This window comes from Pundamilia nyererei, unplaced genomic scaffold (assembly GCF_000239375.1).
Source record: "Pundamilia nyererei isolate P.nyererei 1_Seehausen unplaced genomic scaffold, PunNye1.0 scaffold00475, whole genome shotgun sequence".
NCBI lineage: Eukaryota > Metazoa > Chordata > Actinopteri > Cichliformes > Cichlidae > Pundamilia > Pundamilia nyererei.
The window spans coordinates 141,151-152,600 of record NW_005187876.1 but is presented as its reverse complement, the minus strand read 5'-3'; the positions used below and the strand labels follow the sequence as shown (position 1 = coordinate 152,600).

Here is an 11,450-nt window from a genome sequence, read left to right as displayed (position 1 = left end):
CAAACCAATTCTGGTTCATCTGTTTCACTGAACAATCGGCCATGTGCGTATGAAAACAAAGGCACTGCGCATGCGCGTTTTACTCATATTCTATCGCGATATTTCATTTTCCTATCGTTGCCTAACATTATACCGGTATTACCGTGAACGGTATAATATGGCCCAGCCCTAATGCAAAGCTACTCTAGTCCAGGACTAAAACAAAAATAAGATATGGAGCAAGAAATAAGCATAGTAGATCCCGCTTAATTATAATCACTTCAAAAACATGTTTCAGTTTGCACAATTAAATGAGGGGAACTAGTTAATTCTTACAGACATTACTCAGAATGGTACAATATTGATAAAGTTAATATCTGAGTTCATATATTAATGGCACAGAACTTTGTAATGGTTAGATGACATAACAAAAGCCCCATTCACAAATCTGTAGTGTTAGCTGTGATCTCTCTAATTAGTAACTGTTACATATTCATTTAAATTTAATCCTTTTGCAAATCTGCTTCGTCTGTAATGAGTAGAATAAAAATCCCAAAGGCAAAGTGTGCCAGATGGAAAAATTAATCCTGTGTGAATACATCTCTTAGTTGTGTTTCATTTTTGTGTTAATTATTTACTGTCAAGGATTCCTTGGATTCAGGATGTAGAATTACAAGGGTTACAGTTAAACGCTTATGACAGTCGATTGGTTTGTTGCACATATCTGTGCAGTTGTCTTGCTGGCCTCTGACCAGAACGTTGGCCCTGTCTGACATGGACTTGGACGGGTAATCTGTGAGATCAGCAAAATGTAATCTTCTTTAGTCAATGACCTGGGTGGCATTATTCGTGTGGCTCAGTATGACTCAATGTGAGTGTATTTGTGTACGCGTACAGTAATCGTAGTTCATCAGAAATCCATTTTGTATGGAGTAATTGTGAAACACTAACTCTCTGCTTCTAAATACTTGTGTGATCCATAAAGGAGGCTTCTCCTACTCTCTTCTCAGTGGCTTGCATACTCAGGGTTGCTAGTATCATGTTATACCCTTTTCTCTAAGCATTTCTCTGTATTTTCACTGAAGGAGGCGGAGAGGACAAAAATAACTGCATTTGCCTCGAAGATGTGCACAACAAAAGCTGTCTTAAAAAGACAGGATTTGCCCAGAAGGTGCAATAGAACTAATTACTGTCAAGTTTAAGCTGATTTGTGAAGCTTGTTGCAGAAAGTTATTTTCAAATCTAGCAGTGTTACAGCAACGTCATCATTGGTGGTTAATGAAGGGTGTTTTTGGAGACGGCCATCGTGATGTGCCACGTTGGCATGTGAAATTCAGCACTGAGCTTTTTACTATTGTGATCTTAGCTTATTGAAACTAGAAGACATGAGGACAGGCTGAGAAATGGGAGAACTGGTCAATCGAAAGCAACTGAGACAATCTAATGCTACACAGATCCTGTGTAACATGCAACTGTACATCTGCAACTTGTGCAGTCACCGTTGCTTGTTATTAGAAAGCATACACTATATTCCCTATTTTACTTAGTCTTTAAGTAAATATGTGGCTCTTTAGCTGGTAGATGTTCCAGTATGTTCACCAGAGCTTGGCCAACTACGTCAGTTTGTCTTTTTAGTCTACATTGGGTTTTTAAAGCTGTTATTTGTTCACTGTTGGAGAAAATTGCATTTGAAGTAAGCACTGTAGTGAACCGAAACAATAAAGGTCAGACGTAAACTTGAGGTATGCTGAACAACAGTAGAGAGGCAGACAAGGAACCAGGAAGTAAGTCAAACCGAGGGTGTTATGATTATGTTTTGTTTTTTTGTTTTTTTTGTAGCACTATTTATTTTGTCTGGTGTGTCCTTATTTTCTTTGGTATATTAAACAGCTGATTTATGTCTCCCTATTGTAGTGAAAAGTGAAAAACAGTATCTTTTTCTTTACTTCTTCTTTATTTACACCACCTCTGCCTTGGTGAACCTCACCTTCTGCACTACTTTGGTAATTAACACTGGCCTGAGTATTTAGATTCTTTAAATAAATCATTTGAATTCTGAGCTTTTTATGTATCAGCGCCTCCTAATAAGTTTGATCTCTTTTAATTACAGAGGTGAGCCATGGCTGAACCAAACTCCTCCCGCCCCCAAAGGAAGATGTCCACCTCTGGGGAGAGTGTGTACAAGGTGCTAGGTCTGGAGAAAGGAGCGTCTGCAGAGGAAATCAAGAAAGCGTACAGGTAAGCTGGACTTTATTTACTTCTCTTTATTAAAGTTCTTTTTGTTGTTTTGCTCATATTCTTAATTTTGGACCGTTAGAGTGGCTTTGCATTAGGGCTGCCACAAACGATTATTTTGATAGTCGACTAGTCACCGACTATTTTTGCGATTAGTCGACTAATCAGGTTATGCATCCATTAGACGTAAAACCTACAGCTTATTGCACCAGCATGCATCTGCTCTTATATAACTATCATTAGCTTACAGCTTTAAGTGTTTTGCGTATGTGCTAACTAATAATGAAGACAAGATGATTTTTTTAATTTTTAATGAAATTTGCAGATTGTTTCTGTGAAGTTTAATAAACTCCTTGATATCTAAAATATAACGGGACACCGGAGTATATTCTCGAGCATCTCACACTTCTGATGACCAGTTGTGTGCTTGACGTTTATTCAGCTGTGTAAAAACTATAACTTGAATCTCAGACAAACTGATTTACTCAGGAACAAATAAAATACTAAAAAAAGCCAAACAATAACATTTTAAGTTATCTAAGTGACTCATATATATGTTTAACCTGAGCAGCGAAAGACGGCGGTGGGTTTGACAACGATTTGCCGGGAGTCCGGTGTTCTCACGGCACTAGGTGCCTTGAACCCGGGCTAGGTATCGAGCTGGTGGGTAACAGATGTCTCTGAAAACGTCGAAGCGCTTTTGAAAATATGAGATGTCTTGATAAACTGAGCAGATATTTGAGGTTTACACAGCTACATTCTCGCCTGAAAATGTGTTAAACGTTTATTTTGTGACCCAGAAAGAATAAAAAGAGTAAAATTAAAACTAACTAGCTGCCGCCATTGTTGGAAACTAAGCAGGGTCGCACTATAAATTCTGGGACAGAGCTTCTTCTTCAGGGTTTAACGGTTGGCATCCTTGTACATGCAGTGCTGCCATCTTCTGTTTCAGTCCGTTATTACACTCTTAAATCCTACTACTTAGTCCTGCATCTTTTGGGATCTTACAAAGCTTCAAACGACGCGTTGACTATTAAATTGGTCATCGGCGATTTTGATAGTCGACGTAATCGTGGCAGCCCTACTTTGCATGACTCACAAATTACAGCTCCCAAGTTTCTTTGTCTGCAAACAGAAGGTTTGAACAGCAGGTGGATTCTGTGCTACTACTCTGTTCAAATGTGTTATTTGTGTCCCTGATAGTGTTTACTCATAAGCTGCCAGATAACTAAAGTGCTGTTCAGAAATATTTCTTTACAAGTTGTCTGTTAATTCTGTCTGTAAAAGTGCAGACGACTGACATGAAAGCATTTCAAATGATATCTGTAATGCATTTACTTAAGTTTCTTCAGACACTTCAGATTCTTATAATTCAGGAAATAAATAGGGAAAGTGCAAATTGATTAGCTGCCTCAAAATCACAGTTAAAGCTTTAATTTTACTTTCATGGAACAAACAAATAATACTGCTGCTTGTTTACTTTAATGTAGTTTCATGTGTGGGATAGACTTGTGACATTATAGAGTTTTTATTTATTTATTTTTTAACAGTTTGAAAGTTTCCAGAACCCAAGCTGACATGTTGACATTCCACCTTCTTTGCAGTTTATAACAGTTTACAATCGTTTAGAATTTTCACTAAGGTATTTAATGTTATAGTTACGGCTACAACTATTAGATATTATGATTAGTTCCATGGTCAGGCTATTTTCATCAGTTTTAGATAGGAGTACAGTATACAGTCTGCAATATAATGTGAAAAAGATTAAGCCAGTCATTAGAGTTGGAAGTGGTGGAAAATAATATGGTTGTAATTTTATGTGTATGTAATTTTAAACCATGACATCCTGGGCTTGAGCCTGTGAGGGAACCATGTGATATTTCTTCCTCACTCACACTTGCAGCAGATTCTTTCTGGCACATTTGGAGCAGACGATCAATAATTTTGTTGATCTTTTCCTTTCTCTCCTGACAGAAAACTAGCACTGAAGTACCACCCGGACAAGAACCCAGACAACCCAGAGGCAGCGGAGAAGTTTAAGGAGATCAACAATGCGAACTCAATTTTAAATGATGAGAACAAGAGGAAGATTTACGACGAATATGGCTCCATGGGCCTTTATGTGTCCGAACAGTTTGGAGAGGAGAGCGTCAAGTACTACTTTCTCATGTCCAAATGGTGGTTTAAGGTTGGTGTGTTTGTGTTTTTGTGTGCTATCTCTGACTTCTAAACTGTTTTCAAACATTCTCGAAATTATCCTAAAGAGCTTTGTCTCAGAATACAAAGTTCCTTAACCTGACAGCCCACTGGTGCACATAGGCTCAATGTCCAATTAAGCCTATGTGAGAGTAAAGAAATGTGTGTCCTGACTTGTACGTGCTCTTCTAAGGCAGCACACATCTGTAGTTGGCTACTTCCTGTGAAATGTGCAGACCTGATTCTCCCAGCATTGTCCCAACAACCCAGCCGTGTGTGAAAGTGGCTCAGCTGGATTTACTAAATATATTTGACCATTTTGGGACAAAATGGTTTATGCCTTTATTTGGTAATGTGCAGTGTACTTCAAAAATATAAGTTAATGTGTACTTAGTGGTGCATATTGTAACAGCAACATATTGTTAATGCAGTTCAAGGTCTGTGTATTAGAAGTCTGGTAGAATAAACTGATCTGCTGTTTGTGTTAAACAGGATTATTTTTGATTTTATAATAATCTGTAACCGTTAACTGAGCTAATAGGTATTTTTTTAGAGCAAAGTGATCAGGTTTATAAAGGAGTTTCACGCTTGACTAATTTCCCAGCAGCCTGTGCTTTACCAGGCTGATTCCTGATTGGTGGCACTTTTTTTTCTTTCTTTTTTCTTTTTTCTAATCATGGCTACAGATCATAGTAGGCTAGATCAATCTTTGTAGCGTGAGTACAATATGAAACGTGATCTGGTGTTTTCTTGCTGGTGTGAGCTGTCACCCTCTGCGTCTGCAGAAATGCACCTTTTCCATCTGTGCCTCATAGTCAGTGTTTAGGGATGGATAACAGTACAGTGAGTGCGAACATAACTGCAGTGAATGCTGGCTTTGTGAGGCTCGTAATGTGGTTTTACAGTCCCTGCGCTCAAAAGATGTTCTGTGCCTCTAAAATCCATTTAGGGAAATTACAAATTAAACATTTTTGGGGAGGGTTTTTTTTTCCTTTCTTTCTTTATGTGATTGTCTTAGATGAATTATGATTGTTACACATTCATGAGTCTTGAATATGGTGACAGAAGCACTGACTGTGCAAAATGACATCTGTAATCTGTTTATAAAGGATTGGATGAAATCCTCACTGTTTGCTGTCAATAATTTGTTGGAGATTAAGATTAAAGTTCTTTTAGATCCTCTGTGTCATATGGCTAAAAATCTGTTTGCATGTTAATCCCTGTAGGGTCTGGTGCTGTGCTGTACATTATTCACTTGCTGCTGCTGTTGCTGTTGCTGCTGTTTCTGCTGCGGGAAGTGCAAACCTCCAGATGACGATGAAAACTACCAGTACGTCAACCCCGAAGACCTGGAGGCCCAGATCAAAGCAGATCAGGACGGAGGTAAGAAAAATCATAACCCAAGGTTATTTAACACTGTTACTGGTACCTTTGGAAACATCTTGCAAGTGTTTAATTATAGTTCAGTTGAAACCCAAATAAGATCATTAAAAAATGATGGATTTGGTTGACATCGCAGGGTCAGTGGATTAGACTATGAAGTCTTTTTTACAAGGACAACCACTCACCAGCCAAACCCTCACAGGCCACAGCCTCCACTGTGTGAGGCCTGTGGGCGTAGTTAGGGGGGCAGTATTTAGAAAACTAGCATGGCTCAGGAGGCAGCCACAAAGGGAATGGGCAAAGTTATTGAGGGCTGACGGGTGACAACCAACTGACGCTGTCAGCCGCTGCCAAAAGCAGACCACGCAAGACAAACGAGTGTGCGCTGGTGGGCTTTTACTTCCTCTGGTGTGATTATTTGTTGGCTACAATCTCTCTTTCCATCATTTCGGCTCAAGCTGAACTAAATGATGTGAGTTTGGGATAAAATGTATAAATATTTTTCAGTTTTAATGGTTCAGATTTGTTGCACCATGAAAATTCGAGCACACTTGCTCTTCATCAGGTGTGACTTTCATTTATTTTCTCATCAGATTTGCGCTAAATTGTAATTTTTCAATTGTGATCAAGTCTGAATTGGTATTTGTGCATCCAATAGACAAAACAAAGTCATTTTAAAAAAATTTTTTTTACTTGCGTCATAGAGGCAAAAGACTATAGCCACCAGTTATTAAATGTCAACCACTTTGATAAAGTCATCCAGTAAATGTTCTCAGGTAGAATATGAGCCTGAGGCTGTGTGCGTGTGATGTGGAAAGTGGAATCAGTGGTTGTACAAATTTATTCTACACAGAATCATTATGACAAACATGAAAAAATTGTCAAGTTATTTTCTGCAGATTAATCTGCTGATGAGTCTAGTTTGTTTTATTTTTCATCCCCCTCCAGTTTAGTTGTGATCACTCTTGAAGAAATCTGTGACATGTGCTTTTCAGAAACTATTCAGAAGTGTTAATAAATGGAGTAAGACCTGAAGTAAACAGTGTGCAGAGACCAATAGTGCTGACAGCTCAAGCTTTGATTAGACTCCAGCCAGCTGGAGACACTCGGGTAGTCATTGCTGGTATATTTCTTTGAAGTCTGCTTGAAATTTGCCATCTGGGGCACGTACACAGTTGGTGCATTGTAATTTAAAGTCCTGCGGGGTCACAAGAAATTGGCCAGCATACAGACATCCACACTGACCCAAGCAGGCTCACAGATGCAGAAAGTATAATCAAGGCCTCAGAAAAGAAGGGGAAAAGGCATTTAATCACATTAAGTGACGTGGCAATGCCCATTTGTAGATCTGTTTAAAAAGAAATGCTGTAAATTCTACAAATATTTCTGTTGGATGTGGCTGTAGAGCACACTACAAACGCCTCTCCTGCGGCTCTGGCTCGTTTCATTAAAACTGTTAAACTGTTTCTTCATGATGTAGCCCTTTTCTTTCAGCAGGCCTGCTGAAGTGGGGACTTTTCTGTGTACACATTTTACAGAATGACCTGTGTCTTTGGTCGACTGTGTTAAAATCTGAACGTGTGATAAAGCTTCAAAGCATAACGAATGCATAAACTGTAACATGCTGAGGTGTTTATTTCTTTATTTATTGCTTTTAAATTGAGCTTTTCTTTAAAAAAAATATTTTACTTCTTGCTTTCTAGAGTTTAAACACTAACTTTAATAAATAAATACAAAAATCAAAGTCAGCTCTAAGGTCTCTGTTGCATCATCAGTGGATTAAACATGCTCTTATGCTTCAGGATTCGTGTTTTCATGCTCCAATCCAACAGGTAACACAGTAATCATAGGCCAGCCTACATCTAATCTGGGTCCAGAAACCCCAGAAGGAAAGAGCATGCCCATCCCCCTGCCTATGCCAATGCCGCCACCTGAGCCCCAGTCGCCAACTTCAGTCAACCCAGTAGTGGAAGATAGACCTGGGGAGAGCGTACCAGATTTAAAATGACTTGTAAGAGCCACGTCTACTGCTTTTTAAAAATTTTTATTTTGTTTTATTTTTTTTTATGTGTCACGTTGTCATCCATCCATGTTGTCACGTAAACAAAGCCGTCTTGGCCCATCCTCACCCATCTTCACGCTCCATGTTGCATGTCCGCTGGCAGCACGCAGCTTCTGCTTACTCACTCATCCGTTTAAAAGAAAAAACTGCTCCTGCTGTCCACTTACCATCGTCATGCACATTCACTGCATCAGTCACTGTGTTGTTCTAGTCGCCTTGTACCTGCATGTCTCTTATTCCTTACCCGTGTCACATTAGGTGCTGTCATAACGTGAGCATGGTGATGTCGTGTTGGTGGCACTTTGTACAACATTGTTGTGTGCTCATTATTTCTGCTTGTTGTCAGATGATACGATTATGGGATATTTTTAGCATTTGTCCTGTGAAAAGAGAGGTCCAAATTAAGTTATTCAGATGGGATGTGGAGTGTTATATCACATTCACTGAAATGTGGAAGTTAACTTTGCACAGCATTACATTTGTAAGATGGGGGGAAAACAAACTGATGACCCTTTTCCCCTCTTGTAATAGCTTTGTTCCCTTTGGCTAATTTATAGCTTGCTGTTTAAAACATAAAACTAGTTATATAGATAAGAAGGTTTTTAAAGGTAAGTTCCCCTAAAACCTACAGGTAAAATAAGAGATTTGCTTTATCTTAGAGTAAGACGAGGCCTTACAATAGGGCAGAAGAGTTATACCTTATTTATTTCATGCTCCGTATGTCAATGTTTGGCTTAATTTTGAAAGTGTGCCTTTGTCTTCTACAGGAAAGTGATGGTGTGGATAAGCCTCAACTAGCAAAAGCAGGAAGGTAAGATACAACGGATGATGATTTTAAAAGTGAAACTTGGAATATAAACAGTTGGTTTGAACATACTGAGAAAGTGGTCTGTGTAACTTAATTAGTGGTTGGGCAGACAAACAGCTTATTTTGTTCATTTCTCAGGGTCATTTTGATGTGGCTATTCTCAGTCATTAAATATTAACTTTTAATTCCTTATTCTACAGTACAGTGTTAAATCTACTGTGTGGGCTGTAGACCTGCTAATGTAGATGGATACTAGTTTTCTCTTGCTTTTGAAGTCTTTTTTTTTTTTTTCCCCTCAGTAAAATATTTATTGGCTCCAATTCCAACATAAACATCTCAGTTTCACATGTGTTGGCAGAGCAGTGCAGACACACCAACACAAGTATTGAATCAAATGTCCGTAACAACAAGGATACCAATACTATAAATTAATTTAAATTGAATGTCTAGAGTTAGGATAACACTTTTGGATTAGGTGGAAGCTATGCACTGCTGTTATTGGCTATGCAAATAATAGCAGTGCATTATTTGCATAGCCAGAGCGTGGTTAGGTTTACGTTGTTAGATAAGGTGTTTGTATGTGTCCTACATACACAGTGGAAAAAATAAAATATGAAAAGCTCATTCTAAGCAACCTCATAGTTGGAATTTCACTTACTTGTCTCTGCAGCAGTATGTGCTAAGGTTGGATATACAGTTGCCAAGACTGGAATAAAAGATAGAAGCTTCTTGAAGTATGATTAAAGTTGTAATTAACCTGATATAGCTATTTTTAATCTGATTTTGACTTCCTCTTTTTTCCCCTTCAGCCTTCTGCGCCCCTCTTATGACCCAGCCACATCTGACTGCTGCCAGCGACCCCGAGAGAAACCAGCCCGCTGTCACCAGCCAACCCACAGTTCAGGCCTGATCCACCCAGACCTACCCGAGCCACCAAACAAACCCTGCCAGGTGGGCACTGAAATGCTCCCGGCTCCCTTCATGGAACTTAAAATACGGAGAAGTATTCACGCAGATTAACCTACTAGATGCTACGAGCGTCATGGAGGATGATTTCAGGCCAGCTATTAAGACCACAAGCCATCCTCTAACAAGTCTCCGCTCTTCTTCCACCTTCACACATGTCCAGCCTGGGCTGGATGTTACCTTGATAGCAGTCCAGTTATCCAGGGCTAGGCTTAAAGTCCATCTCTTCTGGTCATTCCATTCTAACCAGTAAAGGTCTGACACTGGCCAGCAAAATTGCAAAAATGGGGACATGAGGGCCGAAAAAAAAAAAAAAGTCACGTAGAGGTGGCTTTGATTGTTTACCTGCTATCCAAACCGGGACTGGAACTTATTACCTTTTTTTTTCCTGTCACAATCTTAACCGCCTCCCATCATGTTGGACTCCATTGGTCACCAGCAGGAGCACTTATTTTCTGTTTTCCCTCGTTAACCTGCCTAGGAGTTGCCCTCTGAAGAAACCCATACACGTTGGTGGTAAATTCATTGCCACTCTTTGTGTGTTCATATCAGTGGCAAGACAAGAACTACACATTTCTTCTTCTTCGTGAACAATCGCATTTAGTTAAATGTTGCATTGTCGTCCTCTAATGTCTCAAACTAGTCCCATCGATGGTTGTGTAAAAAAAATAAATAAATAAAAAATTAAAATAACCTTCAGAGGCGGCAGGAAGTCTAACAGATGCTTCACCATGTAAAAAGTTTTCAATCAGGACACTGTTACATTTCATTGCTTTAACAATAAATGTCTGAGCCTAATCTTTGAGCTTCGATCAGGAGTGGACTTGACGCTTCCACCCCGGCGCGCATGCAACTTGTACGGCTGCATGCCTCTTCTTGTACAGCACTGGAACTCACCTCAAACGACAAACATGGGACAATTGCTGAGCTTGCAGACATGCAAACTGTAAATGAACACGAGCCCTTATGACATCATGTGCCACCCTCAGCGGGGAAAAAATAAAAAGTACCCCCCCAATAATAATCTGCCGACTGAAATGGACAATTACAGATGCCATAGTCTTTTAACTAGAAATAACTTTCTGTTAGATTTACTTATTTTTTTTATATATATATTGCGGGTTTTTTTGTTTTGGTTTTTTTTTGTGTTGCAGTCAGATTATTCGGTAGACCAAAGCCGACAGCTTCATGTAGCCCAGGCCGATAGTTTCTAGAAATGCCATTTGCTCTGTAAGCCACGGTTCAGATTGTCAAAGCTGTGTGTATATTATACATTTCAGTCTATGCACCGTGTCAGACGGGTCTGTTGCCATTTTTCTTCTTTTATTGTACCTCTTACATTCAGAACTGCAGAAACCCTGAAAGTTACTTGATCTATGAACTCAGCTCCAGATTCACTAAGACTAGATTGCAGGGCAATCTCTTGATTTAATTGCACCACTATTGCTTTCTATTTGGGGATGCTTTGGACATTTATTTGCAGCCTTTAAAAAGAGTAATGAGCAAGCAATCAACCATCTTTACTGCAAATTTCAGGCACTCGCCCTTTGACTGCAGGACTGATCCATTCATTCCTGCATCCTTACTGATCTGTTCTTAGTTTCTGGGCAGGAAAGTCCTCCTTTATGTACTAACCTGACCCTGGCAGCGCTGTACCTTCAAGAATAATTGCAGCAGTGACTAAAAATACAAGCCCCAAATGCACTCACTGTTGTCTGTTATTTTGCAGAATCACCCAGGAATACTTTGTCTAAAGTAATTCAATGCATGAGCACGATTGATTAAATCTAACCTGAAGCATTCGGCTCTCCTCTTCATCTT

At 39.3% G+C, this 11,450-nt stretch overlaps 1 protein-coding gene across 3 annotated transcripts in view; it reads left to right on the top strand.

Annotated features, from left to right (window-relative positions):
- The window catches only part of dnajc5ga (DnaJ (Hsp40) homolog, subfamily C, member 5 gamma a), a 23,695-nt gene extending 12,251 nt beyond the window's left edge, over positions 1-11,444 (top strand). Inside the window, exons 1-7 of one of the 3 annotated variants that reach the window (XM_013916127.1) lie at positions 1,916-1,982; positions 2,090-2,217; positions 4,189-4,402; positions 5,637-5,793; positions 7,626-7,804; positions 8,623-8,666; positions 9,473-11,444. In XM_013916127.1, the coding sequence (XP_013771581.1) occupies positions 2,099-2,217; positions 4,189-4,402; positions 5,637-5,793; positions 7,626-7,801 (666 nt within the window). In that variant the 5' untranslated portion in view covers positions 1,916-1,982; positions 2,090-2,098 and the 3' untranslated portion in view covers positions 7,802-7,804; positions 8,623-8,666; positions 9,473-11,444. Of the gene's footprint in view, positions 1-1,915; positions 1,983-2,089; positions 2,218-4,188; positions 4,403-5,636; positions 5,794-7,625; positions 7,805-8,622; positions 8,667-9,472 lie in introns of those variants that run through there. The other 2 variants (XM_005753880.1, XM_013916128.1) reach the window with 2 other exon arrangements.
- The last annotated feature ends 6 nt before the right edge of the window (positions 11,445-11,450 follow it).